Genomic DNA, 27,832 nt, shown 5'->3' on the forward strand with positions numbered 1-27,832 from the left:
CGCAGAGTTGTTAGATCTGCAGCTACCCTCGGTGGAGTACAAGTCTAACCTGCTTACGGAGGTGTTGCACTCTCCGACGTCGGCTTCAGAGCCTTTGTTGCCTTTTAATGAGGCCATCTTGGAACCAGTGTTGGAGGTGTGGAGGAAACCTCTTTCAGCTCCGGCGGTTTGTAGACAGGTGGCAAGGAGGTACAGAGTTGCACCAGGAGATCCGGATTTTTTGTCCACGCATCCATCTCCGGAGAGCCTAGTTGTGCAGGCTTCATGTTCTAAACATGCTTCGGGTGCTTTCCCTCAGTATCCGGCTGATAGGGAGTCAAAGAAAGTTGATCAGGCGGCCAAGAAGACCTTCTCCTCAGGAAGTATGGCGCTGAAATCATCTAATGCCACATGCTTGCTGGGGCGTTATGTTCATGCCTTGATGGACTCTATCAAATCTTTGGCCCCTAAGTTGCCTGAGGGGGATAAGTCGTCCTTCCTGGAAGTTGTTGTGGACACTCAGGCGGCTGCCAGGCAGGTGATCCAGTCTGGGCTGGATACGGCGGACTCTGTGGCGAGAATTATGGGGTCGTCTATAGCCGCAAGGAGGCAGGCTTGGCTCCGTTCCTCTGGATTCTCAGCGGATGTTCAGGCCACGTTGGTTGATCTGCCATTCGACGGACAGAAACTGTTTGGGGAGAAAGCAGACTCTGCCCATCAACGATTTAAGGACAGCAGATTGACTGCAAAGTCCTTGGGTCTGCAGGCTCCTGCTAGGGGTACAGCTTTTCGAAAGTCTAGGGGATTCGGAAGATCATCCTTTCGCTCCTTCCGGCAGCCCCAACAGCAGCAGCAACAACAGCAGCAGAATCCCCTCTATAGGTCCTATAGAGGGAAGCAAAGGGGTCGGAGAGGTTCTGGTCGCAACCCCTCTTCTTCCTCCTCCTCCTCTGCTCCAAATGAGGCTTCAGGGAAGCAGCCCTAGATCCCCCATCCCGGATCATGTAAGACCTGTGGGGGGTCGGGTGTCCTACTTTCTACGGGGTTGGAAATCTGTTACAACCGATCTTTGGGTTTTGAACCTCGTAGAGACTGGGTACGCCCTTCCCTTTCGGGAGTTTCCTCCCCCTTACCCTCCCTGCCAAGGTTATTGCTCGGAAGACCATCTGCTTCTCCTGCAGAAAGAGGTTCTAGCCTTGCTTCAGAAGGGTGCAATAGAGGTGGTTCCGGAGCAGGAAAGGGGTCAGGGATGCTACTCCCGGTATTTTCTGATTCCCAAAAAGGGTGGCAGATTGCGTCCGATTCTGGACCTCAGAATCTTGAATTTTTACCTGAGACAGGAGAAATTCAAGATGCTGACCCTTGCGCAGGTTCTTCAAGCGTTGCAGCACGGAGACTGGATGGTGTCGCTCGACTTACAGGACGCGTACTTTCATGTCCCAATCCTGAAGTCGCACAGGAAGTATCTCCGTTTTACGGTTGGGTCGCAACACTACCAATTTGCGGTCCTCCCGTTTGGTCTTACTACCGCACCTCGAGTCTTCTTCACAAAGGTGATGGCAGTGGTGGCTGCTCGTCTCAGGAGGTCAGGGATCCCGATTTTCCCTTACCTGGACGACTGGCTTCTGAAGGCAGAGTCCCCAGAGATAGTGCAGCGTCATCTGCAGGTGACATCTCAGCTGTTATTCGACTTGGGTTTTTTGATCAATGTGCCCAAATCTCACCTGGTACCATCTCAACGCAACCTGTTTATAGGGGCAGTACTGGACACTACTGTGTGTCGGGCATTCCCTCCTCCTCAAAGGATTCTCGACATGCAGGAGATGGCCCCTTTATTCCACAATGGAGCGGTTGTTCCAGTTCTGAAGGTCCTTCGCCTGCTCGGTCTGTTTGCCTCCTGCATTCTGTTGGTCAACCACGCACGCTGGCACATGAGGGCGCTCCAGTGGTGTCTCCGCAAGCAGTGGTATCGGCACAACGGGGATCTCGGGGAGTTGATCAAGATCTCCGGAGAAGCTGCAGCGGATCTGTCTTGGTGGAGCGTGGAGGGCAATCTGTCTCAAGGAAAGCCCCTCCATCTACCTCCATCGGTGGCCACAGTGATAACGGATGCATCCACTTTAGGGTGGGGTGCGCATCTGGGGGATCTGGAGATCAAAGGACTTTGGTCTCCAGAGGAGAGGTTGCTTCACATCAACCTTCTGGAATTGCGGGCGATTCGTTTGGCGCTCAAGGCTTTCCTCCCTTCCCTTCGCGGTCAGTCGATTCAAGTCCTGACAGACAACACTACCGCGATGTGGTATGTCAACAAGCAGGGAGGAGTGGGGTCTCTTTGTCTATGCAGAGAGGCCTTACGACTATGGTCCTGGGTTCAGGACCATCGGATTAGTCTGATGGCAAATCATCTGGCCGGGGTGTTGAACGTGCGTGCGGACAGTCTCAGTCGGCAGTTCTCCGCTGACCACGAGTGGAGGCTCCATCCGGAGGTGGTTCGTCACGTCTTTCGGATGTGGGGGACACCTCGGGTGGACCTGTTTGCCACTTTCGAGAACGCGCACTGCCCGTCATTCTGCAGTCTCACAGTATCCGATGCAGGGGGCGTTGGGGGACGCGTTTCGGTTGAATTGGGGATCTCAACTCCTTTACGCGTTTCCTCCCATACCCTTGATTCCTTGGGTTCTGAGGAAAATTCGCCAAGACCGGGCCCAAGTTATATTGGTCGCCCCGGATTGGCCAAGAAGGGTGTGGTATACAGATCTTCTCCACCTCTCCTCGTGCCCTCCGCTCCGTCTCCCTCTGAGGGCAGACCTCCTCTCGCAATCGGAGGGGCAGGTTCTACACCCCCACCTCCAGAGCTTACACCTTCATGCCTGGAGATTGAACGGGGCAACCTGAGTTCTTTCTCTCTCCCGCCTGATGTGGTGGACGTTATTTTATCGGCCAGGCGACACTTCACCAAGTCCATTTACTCCTACAGGTGGTCCAAGTTTGTTAAATGGTGTGGAGAGAGATCCATTGACCCTTTAAAAGCCCATCTTTCTGATGTGCTCCAGTTTGCTCTTTCCTTGGCTCAGCAGGGCTGTGCTGTGGCCACGGTCAAGGGCTATCTTTCGGCCTTATCAGCTTTTCTATGCCTTCCTGATCAACCGTCACTTTTTAAATCTCCGGTTGTTCTGAGGTTTATCAAGGGCCTTACAAACATGTTTCCTCCCACTCCTTTTGTAATGCCTCAGTGGGACCTTAATCTTGTCTTAGCCTTTCTGATGGGGTCCCCATTTGAGCCTCTACATAGTTGTCCTTTGAGGCTGTTGTCCTTTAAGGTGGTTTTTCTTGTAGCCATAACCTCGGCAAGGAGGGTGAGTGAGCTTCAAGCTCTTAGTTCTAAACCCCAGTTTTTAACCTTGCATGCTGAACGGATGGTTCTCAGGACCAGGACTGCTTTCCTGCCAAAAGTTGTTACTCCGTTCCATTTGGGGCAGTCTATTACTCTCCCTGTTTTCTATCCTCCTCCTCCTCATCCTTCCAAAGAGGAGGAAAGGCTTCATCGCCTGGACCCAAAGAGAGCTGTAAGCTTTTACTTGGACAGAACTTTCGTCTGGGCGATCAGCTCTTCGTGGGCTATGTTGGTCATTCTAAAGGAAGAGCGGTGCACAAGCGCACGTTGTCGAGATGGATTATCCTTGCCATCAAGATCTGCTACGCCCTGGCTGATAAGACCCCTCCTGAGGGCATTAGAGCTCATTCAACTAGAGCTAAGTCATCTACATCTGCTTTGGCCTGGGGTGTTCCTGTGGCAGACATTTGTAAAGCCACGACTTGGGCCTCCCTCCATACCTTCGCAAAGCATTATTGCTTGGACTCGGAGATGAGGAGGGAGGGCCACTTCGCGCGCTCTGTCTTGCAAGACTTTCTGGTATAAGGAGGTGGACACCCTCCTCCGGGAGTGGGGACTGCTGTGGGAATCTATTCACAAGGTGAGGAATCCACTGGCAGATGTATCCATCAGAAGAACAAGTTACTTACCTTCGGTAACGCTTTTTCTGGTGGATACAGTATCTGCCTGTGGATTCCTCACTGACCCACCCGCCTCCCCGTTGTCCACCTTTGTGTACCATGAAAGAGGTCTTGTTGGGATGTTTTGATACTTTCTTGTACATTGGTAGGAAATGCTTGTTTGTTTAGCATTCCTTTTATTTGTATGCTATGTATATGTATTGGTATCTGTATACGTTGTATACTTGGGGTTGTCGTTGGTTCACCTGTTCGCCTCGAAGGCACGGAAAAAATGGGTGGAACTGACGTCATCACGCCGACGTGGGCTTCGTATGGCTCCGATGACGTCGTACGGAGTCGCGTGCGGAGCCGATGCATTGTGACGTCGCCCACGTCGACGTGGAGTGCTGGGAAAGAAAAGTTCAGTGGAATGCTGGCGCAGGGGATATTCACAAGGTGAGGAATCCACAGGCAGATACTGTATCCACCAGAAAAAGCGTTACCGAAGGTAAGTAACTTGTTCTTCTTACAGATGCCTGTTGTCTTGCAGATTTTTTCTGTTAAAGTTAAGAAATCCGTTTTCTTTTTACAGTGCTCTAGGCTCTGATACCACACCACTTCCCTCGTGGGCAGCCCTGAGTAGCAGTACATGGGTAACCCTGAAGCAAGCCTTGAAGGGTTTGTCTGTGGAATTTGCTCTGCTTGCTGATAAAGCTGCCCAGCAGGTGAGCTTCTCTAGTGTAACAAATCCTCTGCTTATGTTGGTGCTGGGAAGGGTTTAGTAATTTGCTGAAATCCAGTGTTGGTGCAAATACTTGTTCTCTCGCAGGGGATTACCATGTATAGTCATAAGCGCTGAGTAGTCCTGCCCACGTGCGGGGACCCTGAAGCAGTTGATATAAATCTATATATATATCTTCTTAAGTGTAGATTTTCGCCTTTCTTCAGGAAGGGCTGCAAAGACACTTAGGAAAGAGAGAACGATTATGCAGCCTATTTACCTAGGCTACACTGGCCAGGTTCTTCATCTTGAAGAAAGAAAAGGGGCCAGAATAAGCAAATTTCTGATAATTTTAGTGTCAATCAGTATAAATAACTCTCAGAAACCCTTTTTTATGATAGAGATGAAAGGAGCAGGACAGAATAGCCTCATAGGCTGTCATTATAAGTCTAAAAAAGAACAATGTACCTTTAAGGAACCAGGCACCACCAGTGCACGCATTTACTCCAGATACTTTCTTGTCAAGAACAAAGACCGAAACGAATTCAGACCCATTCTAGACCACAAAACAGCCAGCAACAGGATTCGCCAAGAAAAGTTCAGGATGCTGGCATCGCACTAAATGTATCCTCAACTACATTAAGGGGTTTGGCTCTGCTCAATCGATCTACAAGACACGTACTTTCACATTCCAATTGCCAGAAAGCCTTGCAAATTCTTGAGGTTCGTGGTGGGACAGGACCATTACCAGTATCAGGTCCTCCCATTTGGTCTGAAATCGGCACCCAGAACATTCTCCAAATGCATGGCAGTGTCTAGACGATTGGCTCATCAAGGTGTCCTCGGCCCAAGAAGCTCAGCTTCATTACAACTGGACTCGCAATCTCTTACAGAGACTGGGACTTCTAAACATTCAAGACAAGTCCATCTCTACCCCAGTACAGACCTTGCACTATCTAGGAGCCTCCATCAGCTTGTTAAAAGCAAACGTGTTTCCTTTGGTGTAGAGGCGCTCATCGATCCTTCGGAAATGTCAGGGCCTCATGAAAGCTTCCCATCCAACAGGGAGGACAGTTTCTTTCTTCCCGGCTTGATGGCTTCCTGCATTTTTCTCACACCGAATGCCTGTCTACACATGAGGCCTCTACAGGAATGTGTCGAAGATCAGTGGGACCAACTGACAAGAAACTGGGAGGACAGGATACAACTATCCCTCCATGCGGAGATATACCTCAATTGGTGGTGCTCCCCATCCATTCTTCTCCAGGGCACTCCGTTCCATCAGGAGATTCCACCTCAAACTAGAGTCATGGACGCGTCATTGCTGGGCTCGGGAGCCCATATGGACCATCTCCAGATCCAGGGGAAATGGTGAGAAAAGGAAGCTTCGTACCACATCAATCTCCTGGAGCTACGTGCCATCCATCTGGCGTTAAAAGCTTTCTGCCCATTGTTCAACTCCCCCTCCCTGCTTGTTCAGACGGACAACACCACCACAATGTACTACCTCAACAAGCAGGGGGGGACAAGTTCTAGACTCTTATCTCACAAGTCCCAGACAAACTGGAAATGGCTTCTTGCAGGAGCCTGACAATCACAGTAGTACACCTACCAGGTGTCCAAAATACTCAGGCGGACCTGCTCAACAGACTCCTGCAAGAAAACCACGAGTGCGTATTGCACGACGATGTGGTGCAAGACATATTTCAGCGATGGGGTACTCCCATCGTCTATTTGTTCACCACCGGAGAAAACGGCAAATGCCAAAGCTTCGCTTCGTGGTTCTACCAGACAGGTACTTTGGGGAATGCCCTATGGATCAATTGATCCGGCCAAATATCTCTATGCTTTCCCACCGATCCCCCTGATGCCAGAAGTTCTCATAAAGTTGACTCAGTCCTCAGCAAAGATGATCTTCATAGCTCCGGAGTGGCCACGCCAATGGTGGTTCACGGACCTCCTCCACCGGTTTTACCCATCCACATCTGAGCCTGCCATGCAGAACAGATCTGATGATTAAATTTGGAGGGCAGATAGTGCACCACAATCTCTCCTCTTTGAATTTGACACCATGGCTCCTGAGCTGATACAATATGGACACCTGAGTCTTATCTCAGGGCTGCATGGAAATTCTCAAATAAGCTAAGCGGCCTTCAACACGTTAAGCATATGCTTTCAAGTGGAAGAGATTCTGCAGATGGTGCTCATCCAACAACAAGGACCCTACCACTTGCCAGGAAGAGGTTACTCTTCCATACTTACTCCAGTTAGCAAAATCTGGTTTACAAATTTCCTCAATAAAAGTTCACCTGGCAGCCTTGACTGCCTATAGAAAATGTCCCTCACAAACCTATTTTTTTTTAATCCCTGTAATTAAGGATTTCTTAGAGAGCTTAAAAAAGGTAGTTCCTTCCATTATACACCCTTCTCCTCTATGGGAGCTTAATATAGTACTTTCACGCCTTATGCAGGATCCTTTCGAACCCATACACAGGGCATGTCTCCAACATTTATCTTGGAAAACGGTTATCCTTGTGGTGATCACTTCAGCCTGCAGGGTTAGTGAAATCCAAGCTCTTTGTTCTGATGAACCTTTTACTGTCTTTCATTCGAACAAAGTAGTTATGAGAACTCACCCTAAGTTCCTCCCCAAAAAGGTATCGGACTTTCATGTCCATTATATAATATCTCTTCCAACATTCTTCCAGAATCCCTCTACTCCAGCAGAAATAACCCTTCATTGCCTGGATGTAAAGAGAGTTCTTAAGTTTTATCTAGTTAAAACTAAGAACATTTGCCAGTCACAACAATTATTTGTCAACTATGTTCCAGTCCGTCCAGGGCTAGCTACTTCTAAACAACCCATTTCGAGATTATTCGATGCATTCTATTATGCTATCAGAAAGCTAACAAAAGTCTCTCAGCCAAACCTAAGGCTCATTCCACTAGAAGGAAGGCAGCCACTATGGCTTTATTGCACAATAAATAGATCTGTAAAGCAGCTACCTGGAGGCCAGTACACACATTTACAAAGCGTTACTGCCTAGATTCTGACGCTAGAGCAGACGCTCAAGTAGGGCAGGCTTCACTCAGAAATCTCTTTTCTTAGGTTCTTTACATTATCCTCTGTCTGGTTTGCAGTGTTATTAGGGGATAGGCTTGCTATTCTGTTTAACACTTATGACTATACATGGAAATCACCTGTGAGAGAAGGAATGGTTTCCTACCTGTAACTTCTTTTCTCTCGCAGGGGTATTTCCATGATAGTCATAAGCGACCCTCCCTTCCTTCCTGGCGGATTAGACAGGGTAATTGCTTTATTACATATATATTATCAGAAACCTCCAAAAAGAACTGAAGTAACTGCCCCCTGCTATGCATGATGGGATAAGGGTGGTGCCTGGCTCCTTAAAGGCACAGTGTTCTTTTTTTAAACATATGACAGCCTATGAGGCTACTCTGTCCTGCTCCTTTCATCTCTATCATAAAAAAGGGTTTGTGAGAGATATTTATACTGACACTAAAATTATCTAAAATTTGCTAATTCTGCCCCCTTTTTTCTCTTCAAGATGAAGAACTTGGCCAGTGTAGCCTAGGTAAATAGGCTGCATAATCAGTCTCATTTTCCTAAGTGTCTTTGCAGCCCTTCCTGATGAAAGGCAAAAATCTACACTTAAGAAGATATATATATCTGCTCCGGGGTCCCCGCATTATTCATTGCTTATGACTATCATGGAAATACCCCTGTGAGAGAAAAGTTACAGGTAAGAAACCATTCCTTCCACTGAATCCTAAGTGGGTTTAGCTCCCCTTCTATTCCACAATGTAAGAAAGAAAAATAACTCTTTGTGGTAATAGAGCTCCCCTTCAAGCTTTACCTGTAGGCTGTTGTCTTTTTATCCTATATCCTCTGTATATTTCATTTTTCTAGTTTTGCATTTCATTTTCATAGTTAAATTTTTTTTCATATTATTTTAACGATTTTAAGATTAGATTTCTAATGCAGCAAAATGTATATGGACTACTTCAACATCTACAGTGGAAGGGTAGGTTTATTTAACTGTCTGAAAAGGGGTGTAGGATATGATTTGGTCGCACTGAGGTTCTACATTATGTACTTGACCTGCCACTTATTTTCTAGGGTAAACAGGAAGAGAATGATGTGGTGGACAAATTAAATCTTTTCCTGGACCTTCTGCAGTCATATAAAGTGAGTTTTATCCCTCAAAAAAGCAAACAGCAGCTTATAACACTGTTGTGTCAGTGGTAGTAAATGTAGTATTGCCTTTGTTCAAATTACACCCTTTTTCTATAAGTATGTTTGCTTTCCTAAAGTGGACTGCTTTCTTAAACTTTCTAAATGCTACATATGTCTGAATGGGTGCCAATTCCCTTTACACTCTCCAAACAGAAAGAAACAAATCTCTCTAAATAAAGCAAAACAAACAATGTCTCTATAAAGGTAACATTTCTTTCCACCTCAAGCAGGCTTGGACACTCACAATCCCCGCATGAAGTGCAGTGACAGTAAGATCATATGTTTTTTATTTTTACATCTCTTTAAGCAGGAACTCTGTATCAGATTGTAAACTAGAACACCGAGCTCTGTGCTTTCATCTCTTTTCTCACATACATTTTTGTGTGCCATTCTTTATATTTTTACTGTTTAGACTATTATATGATGTTATGATAGTTAGGTGCTGGAGTTGAACTTGTTTTTACCTAATTTTCTCTGCTAGCGGAGACCAGAGTTTTCTGCAGGGTTGCTATCAGAGTGAGACTTGGTTGTGAATATATAGATTACTACACTGATTTCTTGCTTTGGCATATTTTGTTATCTAACATGCTGTTTTTTCACCAAGGATATGAGCCAGCTGAAGGAAAAAAATTTATAACCATTCCTGGGCCTAACTGCCATTGCCCTTCATAGTTGTCTGGTTTTCCCACTGTTAGGTGTAGGGGGTCGTAGAATAGCTATACTCCTACCTGTGTCCTTCTGATCCCCTATTTGATAGCTCAAACAGGTTTCGGAGCGGCTTTTCCACCATTTTGTGAGTCCCTTAGTGTGAAATCAGTGCCTGACCAGAGATTGAATTGCATGGCATTTCCAGAGGTCCCCAAAAGGAGATTCAAGAAGTCAGGTGGAGGCTCTTTAATTCAAGAACATTTCCTGTAAATCCAAGGGGTTTCCTTCTCTTAAGAGCTTTGCACAGGCAAGACCAATGGCTGCCTCATAAGATGAGAAAGTGACAGACATTTGCCATATACACAGAGTTTTGAAGGATTCATGGTGTAAAATCAGGCTTCAATTACGGGATATCAGAAAGTGAATGAACAACAGAGGGTGTATGACCTGTACACAACTTTACCATACAATATAATAAAAGGGACTTGTGCCAAAGGTGAAGTAAATAGTTCAAAACCAAAGAATAACACAAGACAATGTTGCCTAGGGCGGTCTTCTCCCCTTTTACACTGCTTGTGTTCCCTGTCTCTACAAAGGCTGTCAGGAGATCAAACACACAAATTAAGATGTTACCAGAAGGAGACACTTTGGGGTCACTATCAAGCTGTATCTCGACAGGATGGCACTTCCAGAGGCATAAATACAAAAGACCTAGTAATTTGCTGCACAACTGAGCAACTTGGATTCTGGCCCCTTGCAGGCACTTCACAAGAACTATATTAACAATAGCAAAATGTGTCTTGCTGTCTCAAGGCTGATATTTTACAATGGGAGGTAAGCATTGCAAGTTCAGGGGTAAGCGTTCTCAAATTCTTGGGAAAATAGGCAGCTAAAGTCTGCACATCCACAGCTCTCTATGCTAAATGTTACATATGCTAGTGTACGCCTGTTGCTTCAAAGTTTTACAGTATTCTTTTTGTAATACTTGGTGAAGTCCAGTGAGTCAGAACTGGAAACCAGGGCATGTTTAAATTCAAAGACAGCAGGCGGTCAAGATATTCGAAGGCACATGCAGGCACCAGATGACGACAGTTGTCTCATGATGCAAACCCACACAGTTCAAACAAGACATTTTTCAGAACATGGACTACCTGCAAATATGGCCATCAGTGACCTTGAGATTTAATAGCATCTGATGCAATGTTTTTATAGGAGTGGAGTATACCCTGTTGAATCTTTGTTGCATCTCCAGGATGGGGCGCTGTTTCTTCTGAAACATGGTGTGCCTGTGCAACTAAAAAAAAGCCTGGAAGTGCAAGAAACACAGCCTTCTTTGATATGTTTCGAGGCTGGCTTTGTTTACAAGGGCAGGTGAGTCAGAGTATAGGAGAGGTGAAGAGTCCCACACCCTGATCGACTAGCATTAAAGCTTGTATGCAGAGCCTCCCTGCCTCCTCTGAGTCTCTAAGCTATGGGCCAGGATAGGCAGTGAGGGGCAGGTCTCATGTGTTTTTTTACAGTGTCAGGGGGGCATGGCTCACAAGTTTACTCATGTCAGTGCATGAGTAGGTAATCCAGATCAAGTTACTTCCTCATGTTTCTCATGTATTACCTTATCAAATTAGAACTATGGAACCCAGAATGCAAGTAAAAGAAGTCTGGAATGAATGGTACATGTCTTAGGGAAACTTGAAAGCTCTTTACACGGCCGCTATGCCATTGCCTAGGGAGTAGAAGGGGGAAAGAAAAATATTGCGTTTTCTTCTTGCATAGATTTGTTCAAACCAATTTGAATACTCAAATGTTGGTGACTTAATGAGCCCCTTCCTCTCTTCCTGACACTAAAGTTTTGGAATGGGGGCCCAGCCTTATTTCCTAATATTTCATATGTAATAGGAGGAGACTATTTGTCGAGTCGGTTCCCTTAGAGACTCATCAAACCTCTACCAGGACAAAATGACTTTTATGCTCTAAGCCCCTATTTGATTGATATCTCTCACTGAAGCCATCTCTTAGCATAAGGGCAAGTATTAAGGGTGGCAGATCAGTTTTGCAGGAATTCCAGATCCGAAAAATAGCTTGGGTAATTAGCAATCCAATGAATGTCCTTACTTCCTTACATATCATTACTGCATAAGGCACGGTCTTTACAGCTTATTCTTATTTTTAGACTTGGATGACAATTAAGGTCTACTTAAAGATAACAATACCTACAAGAGTTATGCACATTATTACACACCTTCCGAAGGTCGTCAGCCTGTGAAGGAGCTTTGCCATAATGTGACTAAGGTAATATTGTGGATTTGTTGTTTAGGGATTTTTAGGACGAATATCCTTGTAAAATTGTTTCTCAGTGACATTGCACAACCCATTTTAGCACCTTTTTTAATGGTATTCAAAAAACGCCAATGAGCCCCCACAGGACAGCAGGTATTGTTTTCTTGATTTGATGGGCATGCCACTATTTGCCTGTCTGATTAGAAAGACGGTCTACTTGATGTTTCAAGCAGGGGCTGACCTCTCTTGTCTGCCAGTTTACAGGGAATACTGCAAGTTTTGCAGGTTCTGCAGATGAGCGCCTTTTCAGCATAGTCTGTCCTCGTAGCTTGTACAGTAGATAAATCAGTTCCTGGGCTAGTGCAGGGGATACGGCGAATCCAGGAATGATCATGGCCAACAATAGCTTTAATCTTTTTTTCCAAAAGTGATGACCCGTTCCATGTGGGCTAGTCTGTCACCCTACCTGCCTTTCATCAGCCTACTCCTCTCATCAAGGCTCCGCAATTTGTATCCTTGCAGGGCTATGAGCTTCTACGTGGACAGGACTTAAGAAATACAGATTGATGACCAGTTGTTCATTGGATTTGCTGGTGACTAACAGAGCAGGGCCATTCTAGCTGGATTGTGTTTTGCTTTAAGATCTGCTATGCTCTTCCAAGGCATTTGGGCCTGTTCCACGAGGACAAAGGCTTCATCTTCGGCAATGTCCAGTGGTGTTACTATTCTGGACATATGTTGGGTTTTAACATGGGTTTTGGGTCACATTTTCACCAGGCATTACTGCCTTGACTTTGCAGTCCACATAGATGGCCACTTTTTCAGATCTGTTTTGCAGGCCTTCTTGGTTTGACCGTTTTGTCAGACCCGCCACCTTGGACATTCAGCTCTGGTATGGATTCAAGAAGTGCAGGTAGAAATATTCTGCAGACGAATAAGAAGTTACTTACCATCGGTAATGATCTTTCTTTTGGATACTCTATCTACCTTCAGATTCTACACCAATTCAACCCACCTCCCTATTTTAATGAATGGTTTAAGTCACCTAATTGGGTCCCATTTATTGTCCCATTTTAGTGTTGGTGCACTTCATTGATTGTCAGTTTACTTGACCTTATCACTCCATCTTTGGACATTTGGATATTGAAAAAACAGACACAGAACTCATGTTGGTGTGCAGGCATGGCTCTTATATGACTTCAGTGATGTCATGCCCAGTATTGTGCCGGCATCAAGACATAGTTGAGCAGTGGAGGAGAGCTCCTTCTATTGTTTGGGATCCGGCCTGGTGCCTGGAGTGATTCAAGAAGAGAGGAATTTGCAGGTAACTTGTTCTTCTTCCAGAAACTCTGTGTAGACCACAATCTACATGGTTCACCTCATGTTTTTTTTTCCACAACAAATTTTTATTGTTGACGGACACAATGAGCCCCGGAAAGTCCAGGGCAATACATCATATACATGATATGACACTGGTAAAGATGTCAACATTTTACAATAGGTTAATTGAAAGAATGCGGATACATAGGACTGTATCAAATGAAAATAAACATCATAAACAAAGAACAGCAGTGTCTAGCGTACATGTAAGCAATATAGGATAATGACTCCAAGTGCGATAAACCAGTATATGTACAATGGATCACAATGCACATACCCAACTCTGGATCGTCAAGGCAGATCATCGGTACAGAGCGCCGGGGGGATAGGTTTAAGATATAGACCTCGATAGTTGGCCCATCGCTTCCATATTTTTGGGTGTTTTGGGGGGCACCCCCGTGCCTTAAAGATTGGAATTTCCAGCCCCATGGAGAAATCAAGGCCTCGCTTCCATGTCCCAACTGAGGGCGGGGAAGTCGCCTTCCAGGCCATGGCAGTGTCGCGCTTAGCTAAGGTAAGCCCCAGAAATAGCAGGTGTCTTTTGTATCAATTACCTCTGGTAATGTGAAGCATAGTTAGGCGCGGAGACATTGGATCATCTCACCCCAAGACCTCGGAGAGGCAGGCCAGCACTCCACGCCAAAACTGCAACAGGGCGGTACAGTCCCATATCGTGTGGAGGAAGGTACCTCCCGCCAATCCGCAGCGCAGTCACAGGGGAGACACAATCATCCCAGCGCGGCAAAGTCTGTAACGAGTAAAATAAACCCTGTGGAGTTATTTGAATTGTATAAGTCGTAGGCACGCTGCAATGGCCGCATTGCGTGGGGATTCAAGAGCCTCTGTCCAGTCGTCCTTATCAAGTGGACCCAGGTCTTCCTGCCAGGCCTCCCTGGTTTTGTATGACTATTAGTGACCAAAGTGTGGTATAGCGCTGTGATTTTGTGTGCACCCATCTCACCAAGAAACACGTTGGCCTCAATGGGGTTGAAATCTGGGATGGTGTCTTGTTGCGTAAGGTAATGAGAAAATGCGTGGCGAAAATGAAGATATTTGTAAAATTGGGATTGGGGCATTTGGAAGTCAGATTGCAGTTGTTGGAAGGACTTAAGGGTCCGACCTTGAAGAATATCCCCAATCGTTGAGATTCCAATAGCGTCCCAGCCTGCAAACCCGGGAAGTTCGAGCAGTTGCGGTAGGAGGCCATTACGCCAAAGGGGGGTCTTCTTAGTAAGTCTGCCCCACCACCCGATCCTGCACAGAGCCTGGCGCCAGATCACGAAGACGGTCCGGGTTGCAGGCGGAAGCTAGATGAGTGTCATGTTAGAATGTAGAATCATGTGTAGTGATTTAGATTCAATTAACAAACGCTTGAGCGCATAGGCAGGGTCGCTTCAATCGCCATACCACCAAACGTTTAAGATGAGGAGATGGGACGCTGCATGGTACACCCGAATATCTGGGGTCGCAAGACCCCCACAGTACGTGGACTGAAAGCACGTTTGTAGGGTGACCCGCACGGAGTTCCCCCCCCCCCCCCCTCCCCCCTTGAGGTAGTGACTGAGAACCGGATTTAATTGCCGAAACCATGAATGTGGTATTGGATAGGGATGGTTTTGAAGTTAGTAGAGTAGATAGGGTAACAAAACCTAGTTAACGATGGCCGACCAGCCAAATAGCGTCAGGGGCCAATGCGATCAGGAGCTCACCTGTTGTTTAATCTGAGGCAGCAGAGGGGCCAGATTTTTAGTCCAGGATCCAGGTTGAGACGACTACAAGAACACCCCAAGATATTAAAGAATAACACATCGTCGGCGTATAGCGGTATACGATCGGATACCTCGCGTGACTACTCAAAGCCATATATCTGGGCGTCGATTCGCACCCATGCTGCGAGTGGTTCCATGGCATGTGCAAACAGATAGGGGGAAAGAGGGCATCCGTGCCTAGTGCCTCTCCTGGTGTGGAACGGCCGCAAGATTGAGTCAGCGATCCGTACCGAGGCAGTGATATCTGTGTATAGGACGCAAATGTATTTAAGAAGTCAAGGGTTAATGTTCAGGCGGTCCAGGAGTGCGAACAGATAGGTCCAACTAAGGGAATCAAAAGCCTTATCCATATCGGCAAGGAGTGCAGATGGTTCATTCAGCCAGTCAACCGAGGCAATCGCGTTGTGTGCACGACGAATATTGTGTCGAGTGGCACGATTGGGCATAAAGCCCGCTTGAACGTGATGGACCAGTGTGGTAATATACGGACAATGCGGTTAGCAATGATTTTACCCAGGATTTTGACCTCTACATTGAGTAAAGAGATCGGTCTGTATGAGGTGTGCAACTCTGGGGGTCGGCCCAGATTCACCTCATGTTTAAACAGTGTTCGTTTCTGAATATTTAAAGAGATGTAAATAGGCAATTCCCTGGAAATAGAGAGGGGCTTTCTTTTCATATGGAGCAAAAGCCAAAATGTATTTGTTATGTTTTGAGTTGTACTAATCAAAGCTTACATTTGCTTCAAACAAGTTTTTTCAAAAGGAAAATTAGTACTTAAAACCATTAAAGAGCTAATATACCCCAATGATTTCAAGCTTCTTCTACTAATTTCATGGATTGTCAGGGAAGATTTGAGGGTTGGAGGCGCCTTATAACAGCCAAGAACCCTTTCCCGCTATTCTGCAGCTAGAACCCCATTGCGTGATACATGTATTCCACATTGATTGTTTTCATCTCCTCATTCACTTATGCATCATGCTGTAGCGAAAAATACACCGTTCAGTCTGGATTCAGTGATGGCCTCTTCTCAATTGTGGTCTCAGCAGTTGGATCTAGGAAAGCTGTATAAAAGTGTAAAATTTATTTTCAAGCGGATATTCCCCTTGGATTATTTTTCTGCCACGAATTACATTTTATACTATGTCCGTGCGGTCCATGAAATTTGGTTTACCCATGTAATGATGTGAACATAGCTTATTAACCTATTTGATTTTAATAAACTATAAGAGAGAGTATCAGCAAAGCAGCCCAGTTTCCTGCATCCACGTGGCAAAGTAATCTTCTTACTAGGTTTTTCAGGAGCCATTTTTACTTTTATTTCCCAGTCACACGGCAGGTTCCAAAACCTGCTCTGCTGTTATGAACCCTAGCATTTTGGGCAACAGATCATACAGCTATCTTTGATATTCTCTGTATTCAACAATGAAGTGTTTCAAAAACCCTGCAGGATTGTTTCTGTCTATATTTTAATACAGCTGAAGCTTTGAGAGCAAACCATTTTTAAGTTAGACATATAATTGCATTTGCACCATTCATTGTGAACATATTCTATCTAATCCATACATAAATAATACATTAAAAAATGTTGAGGCCTTCACTCTTCAGTTATTGCTTTATTGAAGTATCATGAACATTTTGGATTAACTCACTAAAATGGGGAACTTGGCTGTCTTAAACATTTTAGGCCTACCCATTTGATAAATATCGGGTGCTTGCAGTGCCAAGCATTGTTAGTGAGAGCATTTAGCTTGCTCACATAGGAGTCTGCATTAGGAATAGGAACAGAGAAGTCCTTCATGACAGCTTACACTCTGTTGCTCTGCTGTGATAGCCCAGTGCAGTATTTGAGCCAATCCCCCACACTTACACAGCCCCTGCACTGAAGCACTGCAGCTGCTTGCACACACTCAGGAATAACAGCATGTTCTTTGAAGCTTTTCAGTGCCAAGCCCCATCCAGGCTGTACTTCATCACCATCCCTATGTAAATTTCAAAATACGGTAGCCGACAGAGGTATTTCAGCTATGATAGTGGATCCCCACCATGGTGATACATCCGTCTTTAACTCCTCTTGTGCTCTACTTGCCCTTGCACCAAACCACTGTGTTCAAATGATCCTTCAGCAGTTAAAGCCTGGTAAAAATTCTGCAGCATAAAAGCATTATATGGCATGGCGAGTTGACTATAAGAAAATCGTAGGAAAAAAAAACCTATTTAAGAGTGCGATAGCGACTAAAAAAACATACTATTATAACATTTACTGCTATCACAGAAAGCCACTTCAGCTAGTAACAATTGTGCATGAATGATCCCTCTATTAACATGGTTCACAAACATGAACTAATTTCATGCAAATATGACTTGTTTCACATCCATGTGTCTGCCTTAAAACCATATATGTCTAGTGCAGTTAACACATGCACTAGACCATCTACCTAATTACTTGTGCTGAGGAGCCGACTCATTAGCATATTTACAACATCCTCTTATGTCCTTAGAGCTCTGCTTACAAAGAATAGGTAGTCGCTTTAGATTATTGACTGCATCCTGAGTGGATTAGATTTTATAAATTCTGAATGAAAGCTACTGCAACATGATATTTTCAATGCTACTTTTAAGTCATATTTTGTTTTAATAAGTTGATTTGTATGAAGGCAATTCCATGTGTTATTGAATTGTGTAATGATGAAAAATCAACTACAATAAATATGTAGTTTAATTAGTAACTACTTGGCTAGTGGTAGTTTGAAAAGTGGGTTAATTAATGTGCAGAACTCTCTGATGCTGAGATTGAAGAGAATGCTAGGTGTGGGGCTACGGTTAAATGAAGAGTGAAATATAGTTTTCAGACGTCGAATTCCAGTGAGTTTGTGCTGTGCTCATCAATGTCCAGTAGCTCTGGGAAGTGTAAGTTCTGGCATAATTCTCTTTTTCCAGACTTTTTGATCAGCAATCCAAAAATTGTATTGAGACTAAACTCTAAACAAAAAATGCAACTAGTTATTCATTGGAAAATGGATTCATGGTTGCCTATGAACTTCCTTTTTGCCCCATTCTGCTTACATTCTTGTTTCGTCATAAGTTATTCCTTACAGCTTGTTCCAGGGCGTTTTTTCTTTTTGATAGAACATTTTCCCAGTTCTCTTGCAGTGGAGAAATAATACGGGCTATGATTTAAGTGGGGGTAGAACCATTCAATCCGAAGAGATGTTATAAAGCTTATACTACTTTTCCATGTGCCATTGAAGGGTTAACATGACTTGTTATCGAGACAAAGCAACATTGTAATACTCAAAAGTTATTAGTCCCTAAATTGTCCGAAAAAGGTTATTTGTCTGTTGTAATGAATCGGGGCCTGATTTAGATCTTGGCATGACTGGTCCCGCCGTCGCTTTTTCGGCAGTTTTCCCGCCCGCTACCTTGGCAGTTTGACTGCTCGATTTAGATGTTGGCTGTTCACTGGTGGGAAGACTGCCGCCCTGCCAGAATCTTTCTCCCATGTTGACGGCGTCAGAGGCGGAAGCTGCTGTCGGAGGTAGTCCCACCAAGATTGCCTCCATCCTGAATACAATGTGCCTTTCCGTGGAGGCATCCTTGGCGGGGAAACCTCTAAACTGGAGTTGGGAGAATGGAAGAAAAAGAGATGAAAAGCCACCTTTTTTCTGGGTCCCACCACCGATTCTGTTTTGAAAGCCATTGTCCAAGTCTATTCTGTGCTGCTACTTGACCACGATGCTCAGCTACTCTATTGCCGGGATCTGAGGTAGGCTTTTGTGTTGGGAATGGGTGTACATTAAATAGTGTGTGTATGTTGTTGGTGTGCAATGCTATATATAAAAATATATGCAGTACACATTACCTACATGTACATATTGACGGATTCACAAGATATGTGTATTGAGCTGATAATTAGTACTTGCCTGTCTCCACACCACCATGGCCTCACAACGGGAACATCTAAATCTGCTTCGCGGAATCCTGCTGGCATGACGGCGATGGAGTACTGTTACCCAGCAAAGAAGACCACCGCTGCGGCAGTCTCCTGTCTATTGCAGCAACATCTAAATACAGCTGGCGGACCACCATCAGCTTGACCGAGTACTTGGGACTGCCGCCGTGACAGGACGGCGGTAGTACCCCCAAAATCTGAATCAGGCCCTTAGTCAAGAGGTTAGAATTGCAGTTTGAATAGTAAAGGTACTGTCTCCTTCACAATCTCTGCTACAGGTCTGCCACTAAAACACCTCAGCCTTCTTAAAATTCATATATCTCAGGTGCTCTGGCCATAGAGCAAGGTTTTCTCTTGCTTCTTCCACTAACATCTCCTTTAGGGAGCGATGTGCCTGCTCTTCTTTCCACAGGTAATGAATATTAAGGAAGATCCTATGGTAGGGAAGGGAACATTATTTATCTTTATCTTAGTTATTTTCATTAACTTAATAAACAATCCACCCTCCCCCTAGAAGGAGGCATTAGAAAGGGGAAGTATTTGGTCTCGCTATATGAAATTAATGCCTTTCACTGTACTGCATGCTGGGATTGTGTAGGTCCATGGCTGCCTAGGATGTTAGTTCAGTTTTTGATTTGCGTGAGGCTGCCACCTATGGAAACAATTTAATTTGTGTCTCTTTTAAAAGAGGTGTATGATAAATGTTGTATACATTTGCACTGCACAATGAAATACTGGAAATATTGCCTTCATGTAGTTGTATGATTTTGCTATTTTTTAGGGTTTCTCTCAGTTTTTAATTATTTATTTTTTTTAAATCTTTTCAGCAAGGGGTTTATGTAGCTGAAAACTGCAATGTTGTTGCTGTTTTATGGTGTATGCTATGTGTTATTTGCCATGTGGATGAACCTTTAATCAAATCTTTGTGCATTAAGACTCCCTTTCTGTCTTGATTTCACTTACTGCTGATCAAAGGACCTATGCGAGAGGCATGAAAAGGGTGTTCTGCACAAGCATCAGAAGGCATTGCACACATACAGCATCATGAAGAAACAAATGATTAGTGCCACTGTACAGAATAAGGAGCCAGAATCTGTGGAACAGTTGGAGTCGCGAATTGTAGCGGTAAGTGTATGCACCCTTGGAAATGTTGAGAGCCGATCTATCATGCTTCTGTGGGCTTGCAAAGTGAAAGGGCTAGCTAGATTTCTACTATATAAAAGCAACATACATTGACATACATACAAAATCTACTTAAATGATTAGCCTATCCAACATTAATACCGACCCCAGCAGATAGGCCACCCACGCCTACACCTTCTGTATCCTAACCTTTTGTCTGGCATTATCAATTCCAGGCATTTCCCACCCTCTTGTGCATTTGTCAGTTGCTTCCCATCTAGTTTATGCACCATTTAAATACCAGTACTAGTGTGACAGGATCAGAAAATGAGGTTGAAGCATGCTCAAATCTCCTGGCAGTATGGCTTAAAAAGACTTTGTTCAGTACATCCTGGAAGTTGGCAATTACAGTTAGACGCCAAACAATGAATAGAACCCAATATCCTGCCAAAATGGTTTGATAGTTAACATTGTTTTGCATTGCTACTTCCTAACACATGTACCACACTGTCCAGAACTGTCAACTACAGTTTCCATTATGCAGTCAATTGACTATCTGTTAATAAAGTTATTGACTGCTTACAATTAAATGGGAAAATAGATCCTATTGATTTGATAGGTTTTTATTGAACATTGTGGGCCACATTTAAAGCAAAGATGGTGACATCAACGTTTCTCTTTTAAAGCCTCCTCATTGATAGTCCTAATCAGAATAGTCAAGCCATTTGGTAGCATTCTGTTGCACTTCTACAAATGTTACTGTCACTCTTAGGAAAGTATTTTCCTTTAAAAAAAAATATTGATGTGCTTATCTGCAGTGATTAAATTTACTGAGTATTTTTCCTTTTAAATGTCGAGCTATTCAGAGGATTCAGTTTTCACAAGTGTGTCGGATGGTACTGTAGCAAGATGCTCAGTGATGAAGGGCTTTGAAGATAGCCAGGGTTTGAGTGTTGGAAGCTTTAATAGAAATACCATGTTTTTCTGCATCTCTTGCAGAGTCATTGTTAGACCTTGATGTCTAATGTTTCATTATCAAAGCCATCCTTAATGTGTGCAAAGTCTTCCTTGGGTGTCAGGGCTATATCTTGTTATTGACTGAAAACATGTTGCCAGCATCCTTATTCGCATTGACGACTGTTGGAATGATATTTGTGTTGATGGGCATCATCTCAGATCTGCCTCTTGAAAGGTCACAGATAGGAGTTAAGTGAAAGGGTTAGGAGTCTTCACCTCAACAAGCATTCTTCCTTCCACAGAAAAAGAGCATTCCTTTGAGAAATTTGGCAAAGAAATGAAAAAAGCATATTTTAAATCCTAAAAAATAATGTGATCCATTTGAAAAAGGTGGAGCCTAATGCTTGAGGATCCTGATTACTGGACCTGGAAAATAGAAATGACGAAGGGGGTGGAGGGCGGGGTAACCTGATAGAATAGTGTGGCTCATGGCTTCGATAAAGGAGCAGTGTCAATTTTCAGCTATATGAAGTTGCGAGCCGACTAGCTAAATTTATGATTTTTACAGGTTTTTCCCCCCAATATTCCACAAAAGGGGTCCCTAGCTTCTTAAATATATCCCATTGCCTTCTTTGTCTTTGATTGGCTTCTTTATAAATATATTGTAGTTGTATTAATGTAGAGCGCCTTAATCCCAACAAGGTGCCAGAGCATATTTGTGGAAGGATAACATGATAGTCGCTAAAAGAAACCTGAAAGGACCCCATGGTTGACAAGAGGGACAATACACAAAACAAACAGTACAGGCAGATATTTTACAGTATAGGGTTAGAATATCAAAGTGATCCTGCATCCCTGACTATTGCTGCTTAGCCTTGCCTTGGTTGTTGGCAAGGAAGCCAAGGTTGTAAGATAGAGGCACGCAAGGCTAAACCATGTGTGCCTCTACAACGCTGTCCGAACAACTAATGCATCTGAACAACACATTCCTTTACCACGCAATTTCGTGGTAAAGGCATGACTGGTAAAGTGATGTTTGGTAACGATCACACCCCAGTCCCCCTGCCCTGAGCCCTAAAAACTAGCGCAACCCCGAGCCTTAAACCCTGACCCCCCACTCCCCCCAGCCTTAAAAACTACTCTGAACCCACAAACCCTACCCTGAGGCCTAAAAACTACCTGATCTCCCCTGAGCCCTAGAAACTACACTGACCCCGCACCCTAAAAACATTCCTAGACCCCCCAGCCCTAAAAACAACCCTCTTCCCCCCCCCCCCCCTGAGCCCTAAAAACGACTTCTAAACCCTTAAAAATAACCCTTCCATCCGAAAACCCAGCTCCAGCGCCACTTACCAGACAGCATCCTCCCCCGATTCCTCCTTTTTTTGTGCCTGCCCATCCCAGCATCTAGACTGCGCAATGCCCTCACCACGCATATGCGGGTTTAAGGCATATGCGTTGTTAAGGCACGCTTGGTTGTGCTTGCGCGGAAACAGCACGGGTGGCTCAGCCCGCGTTATGAAGGCCGTTTCCCGGAAGCCACAGTGGAGGCAGGATGGGCAATTAAGTGAAGCTGAGTGTAGAGAACTAGTTAAACAACGTACAGCTTCTATCTAAACTAAATCCTATTGCTTTAGCCTGCAGATATATTGGCGGAAATAAAACGTTAGTTTAAGTCGTATATTATCTCTTGAATTATATCTTGATATTTTCTCTTGTTTTACTTCAGTGAAGATTCCCATGATGGGGAATTATGATTACAAGTAAGCTTTCCGTTCAGCTGGATTTTGTTCTCCTACATGGTTTCTGAAAAATCTGATAGTTGTTAGTGGTGTTTCAACCAAAATTAAAAGATTTTAAAGCTTTTTCTAGCCGATCTAGAGCATATGAACATTGCGCTTGGTAGAATTACTGGCAATGTCTGTTCTCAAATCATTGGATGTTTATTTGGGATTCATAGTCTGTAGAATATTTGTTAATGTACAACATTTTGTAATAAAATCGTTTTGTAAAGAAAAAAATGCATAAAGGGGTGGTTTTTTTTATTAATCTAATTGTAATTTGAAAATCTACACTACAAATTATATTTGGCAGAGAAACGCTTTTTCCAAACTGTTCTCATAGTGGATAAGCATGTATTGCTGCATAGGTGTTGCTTGTCAGATGCAGAATAGTTGCCCCTTTTCCTTTAAAGAGTCCAGAAGCTGAATTGTCCCATCATGCTTAAAAGGGTGAGTTAGCTAGATTATTTCTTCGCTCTTACGAGTACATGTCCTTGAACAGACAACTACTTTTTCAGGCTTATAATGATGTTTAGATGTTATATCTATAGAGAATGTTTGGCTTCCCCAATGTCTTTAAGAGGTAAAACACAAGTCCTGGAAATTCACCGTTTGTGTAGGTGGCCTAGCAGAATCTCACTCCATTAATATTTGTACATTTTTGCCAGAAGATGTCATTTCGGGAGGCTAAAGGAAGATGAGACACCACTTCAGCGCAAAGTACTCTCCTGAAAAATAAAGATCCTCCTATGTTGAGGTCCCGTTCTAGCTCATGCGCGGGGAGGGGTGTTTTTCTCTACCATGGAACTTACCACTAAAGTGATTTCTTTGTTTGTTGAGCATTTGTTGGAGGGGTGTGGAATTTAATAAAATGTATACTTTCCCAAGGGACAAGATGCTTCAGAAATCTACTTGTTTTATAAAAAATAATCCAATTGACTCATTTGGTGCGATGCAATGTGATAAAACAGCAGCCTTGTTATAACAGAGCTCTGAGAATAGTGTCTCTAAATAATCCAGAACCAGTGGTATGTCAAAGATTAGATCATAGCCTGGCTGTGATCACACACCTTTATGATTATTCCAGACCTTGTACGTACCAGTGCTCTGTTTCTCTCAGATCTTTGAACCTTCTCCAGTATTGGGGTATCTTTCATAGATTCACATGCCTGAATCATTCCCTGACGTCGGAGTGGGAGTCCCACGGTACATACAAATAGCAATATACATGCATATAGAAACCATATCATAGGTAACCTAGAACCAGGAAGTAAAGTAGCCAGAAATCAAAAGGAAAAAGTTCTCCACTTATATGACTCATCCAAGTCATTATATATATTCTAAACTACAGCAAATCAGGCGACAGCACCCTCCAGAAAGTTCTCCTCAGAGGCTCAGGCTCTCATATTTTCTACCGCACGTCGTGTGAAGGGAGTCTCCCTGAGCTCTGCTCAGTATTTCTCTGGTTTCTTCAGGAATTCTTCATTTTATGATGTCTTCTTCAAAGAAATCTCTCTTTTGACCTTGAGAATCTTGTGGGAAGTTCCGGCTGTTTTTAGAAGATCCCCACAAGAAGTGCATTTACTGCTTGTATCCTGACTACCAGGTGAGAGACTGCAAGACCTGCAGAACTTTCCCACAAAAGACTCTGAGGGACAGAGAAGGGCGTCTACGTCTGTGGCTACAGAAGATTAAAGATCAGGACAATCCCTTATCTGAAGTTGGGAGTATTGCCTCTGTCAAGACTACTTCCTCTAGCAAGAGGACAGCTGACACAGATTTATCTTTTCCTGGGGCCAAGGTGTCGAAAAAACAGCACACTTCTAAGAGTGCTGAGCTGCCTTCTACTTCAAACAAGCATTTGCAATGCAATAGGTATCGCATTTACGGGAGTTTGAGCTATTGGCATTGTAAATGACAATGCCTTTTATTTATGTTTTGGTTTTTTAAAACATAAAATAAAAGGCATTGTCATTTACAATGCCAATAGCTTCCTCGCGTAAACGCGAGACCTGTTGCATTTTCAATGCTTGTAAGATGAGCTTCAAAGACTTTTGAATGGAAGCATTAAAAGAAAACCTCTCATAACTGTACCAACAAATAGGTCCTTTTTCTCACCAGGCACATGGCATGCATGATTAGAAGCTGTGTAGAAATAGCGCTTCGCGGTACTGTGGTAAACACTAATGTACTGGAATCTTTATTTGAATCCCTTTCGGAGCAGTCAGTAAAAGTGCCAAATATAATTGAAAAATTGAGCAGTTAACATGCACCTTTTGGTTTCACTTTTCCAAAATTATCCTACATAAAATCCTACTGAGCAATGTGCTGGGGGTTACTCACTTGGTGCACATGGGGTCTAAGTTTATACTTTTTGACTGGGCTGTTTTAAATTACCAGTCCGGCCCTGGATGTGTTCCAGAGTCGAGTCAATGACAAAGAAGTGGTCCAAATGCTACGTTCAGAAGGGGGAGGGTGTGGCTTAACAGCCAGTGCAGCCGACTTGGGCGCTGAGAGATCCAGGTTTAAGTCTCGTTGTGTGCTCAACATCCTGTGATTCTGGGCAAATCACTTCCCCCTGCCTACGGACAGCGCCTACAGACCCTCACGGGTTATTAGCGGCGCTATACAAATCCAAGTATTATATTATAGTATAATTATCAAGAAGAGAAAGAGGCAGCCAAAAGACGAGGATCAAATGTCCAAGCAAAATGTGGAAAAAGTGGCCTAGAAGGAGACTAGATAGGGGGGGGGGGGGGGGGAGGAGTGGCCCGAACGCTACTCTTAATAGCTGATGAAACACAATTAGTAGAAATGGACAAAGTATTGAGGAACTATATGCAGCCGTTCCAGGTGTTCAGAATTTCCGGTACCAACGGGAATCTCTGTATGCAATTACGAGTTTGCAGACCAAGAATTACTTGGCGTAATTCTGCATGGAAAGCTGCATGTTTAAAGCTACAGATCACATTTTTAATTAAACTGCACTACAGCAACAGCACCGGCCCTGATATAATATTAATGGCCGCCGAGCAGCATGGTAGCAGCAAAAAGCCTTTTAGACTCTTACGCCACACGTAGCTAAATTAATTATTTGCAGGGAAAGGATCCCATACCCCCGGCAGCCTCAGAGGGATCAGTGAGAGCCGGCCTGCGGAGGCGCTCATTAGCGACCCTCAAATGTCAGACACCGGGAGGAAAGAAGAGGCCTGACAGGGAAGGAGACACAGCGACACAGAGATCTGGAAGGGAGGGGGTGCGAGAAAGACAGGGACAGCGAGGTACAATGATGGAAGTGGTGGCGACGGAGTGGGCACAAAGAGGGGAGAGTGCGCGAGGTAGACGGGGACTGCAGGTTAGACAGGGACAGCGAGGTACAATGATAGAAGAGGTGGCGACGCTAGAAAGGGAGTGGGCACAAAGAGGGGAGAGGGCGCGAGGTAGACGGGGATCACAGGTTAGAGATAGGAAATGATGGAAGGCTCATGAGAGAGAGCAGGATAGAAGGGGGAGAGCAGGAGAGACAAAGAGCAGTAAATTCAGACATAAGCAAAGAGAGAGAGAGAGCTGTAAATACGGACATAAGCGAAAGGGAATGGGGTCGTAAGAGAGACAGAGGCCTAGGAAAAGGAGGGGAGCCAGGTAGAGAACAAATGCGTATTACGGAGAAAACAAGACAAGCCCGGCTTCCAAAGTGCTCCGGACGCGAGCGAGCGCCCGCCACGCGAAAGTGAAAGCAAATTTGTCACGGCGAGACGCGGTGGAGCGTGGCGCGCGCGCGCTTGGGGGCGGGGGAGCGCATTCCAGGCGGGGGATCGGATCCTTTGAAGTATGATGCCGAGGGCGCCAGTTGGCTGAAGCGCTTCCCCAAACGGATTGCATGGCGGCACGATGCACGTGATTGTGCGCGTGCTCGCCATGCAATCCACTTTTGGGAGCACTTTGAAATGCCCCTCTTACTAGAGTCTCGCATAGCGATTGCGTAAACGCAATAGCTGAGTGAGACCTAAAAAGGCTCCTCCACCTTCTAAGAGCAAAACTCTTCCTTTTACGCCCCCGAGAAAGACTGTGAAGTCTCAGGCTTCAAAACAAGTTTCTGACAGAGATTCACCTCAGAAACGAGGTCCCTCGTCAACGAGCTTGACGACGATGTCTTCGTCGACGAAGCCTTCTGTCGGCGTGACGACAACGTTGACTGCTACCTTCTCGTTGCCGAAGCCGCAGATGATAATGTCGTCGCCATCATCGCCGTCGACACTGGTATCCGTCTCCGTGAAGCCAGTCTCGTCGACGAAGGAGGTGAGATCTACTGTCGACCTTCCTTCGACGACGAAAGTTAAAAGACTCTCGTCAACGATTGTCTCGCCGACGGCTGCCTTGTCGACGGCTGCCTCGTCGACGGCTGCCATCGACGGCTGCCATCGACGAGGGTTGTTTCGTCGACGATCACTTCATCGTCGTCCGCCTCGTCAACGACTACCTTGTCCACGGCTACCTCGTCCACGCTACAGCTGTCTTCATGCACGGCTCTTCAGGTTTGGTCTTCGTCTACGCCCACAACATAGTCTACATCGTCTGGGGCACCGTCTACACAGTTGCCTCCGTCGACAGCAACGCCTCGTTGCTACAAAGATGTGGAGCTTCCTTGGAGGTTCTCTCTCCAATTCACACCTCCCCTTCTAAGGTTCCTCTTGTGTTATCTGAGCATTTGCTGGATTATGAAGAGGATGATGAAGAATCGGATGAGGGCAATAGGTTTTCGTACTGCCAGGAGCCCTTCCGAGCTCTTCATTAAATATCAAGATGTGGATCAAGAAGATGATTCCTGCCAGGAGACTGTTCCTTCAGCTCCAGATCCAGTTCCTATGGGCCAAATGCATTTGGCTCTTCTAAATAACTTACAATACATGTTGGACGATTATTATCGCAGTTTCCGTCCATCTGAATCGGCTTCTTCTATACCACCTACACCTGTTCCTCAATCTTCATCAGCAT

The 27,832-nt window shown here is 44.7% G+C and overlaps 1 protein-coding gene across 5 annotated transcripts in view; it reads left to right on the plus strand.

Annotated features, from left to right (window-relative positions):
- Positions 1-27,832, plus strand: part of SNX8 (sorting nexin 8) — a 370,575-nt gene that overhangs the window by 327,354 nt on the left and 15,389 nt on the right. For all 5 annotated transcript variants that reach the window (XM_085629225.1, XM_085629228.1, XM_085629224.1 and 2 more), the window contains exons 7-9: positions 4,565-4,697; positions 8,835-8,903; positions 19,953-20,102. In XM_085629225.1, the coding sequence (XP_085485351.1) occupies positions 4,565-4,697; positions 8,835-8,903; positions 19,953-20,102 (352 nt within the window). The remainder of the gene's footprint in view (positions 1-4,564; positions 4,698-8,834; positions 8,904-19,952; positions 20,103-27,832) is intronic.

Source organism: Triturus cristatus, chromosome 10, assembly GCF_964204655.1.
Source record: "Triturus cristatus chromosome 10, aTriCri1.1, whole genome shotgun sequence".
NCBI classification, from domain to species: Eukaryota; Metazoa; Chordata; class Amphibia; order Caudata; family Salamandridae; genus Triturus; species Triturus cristatus.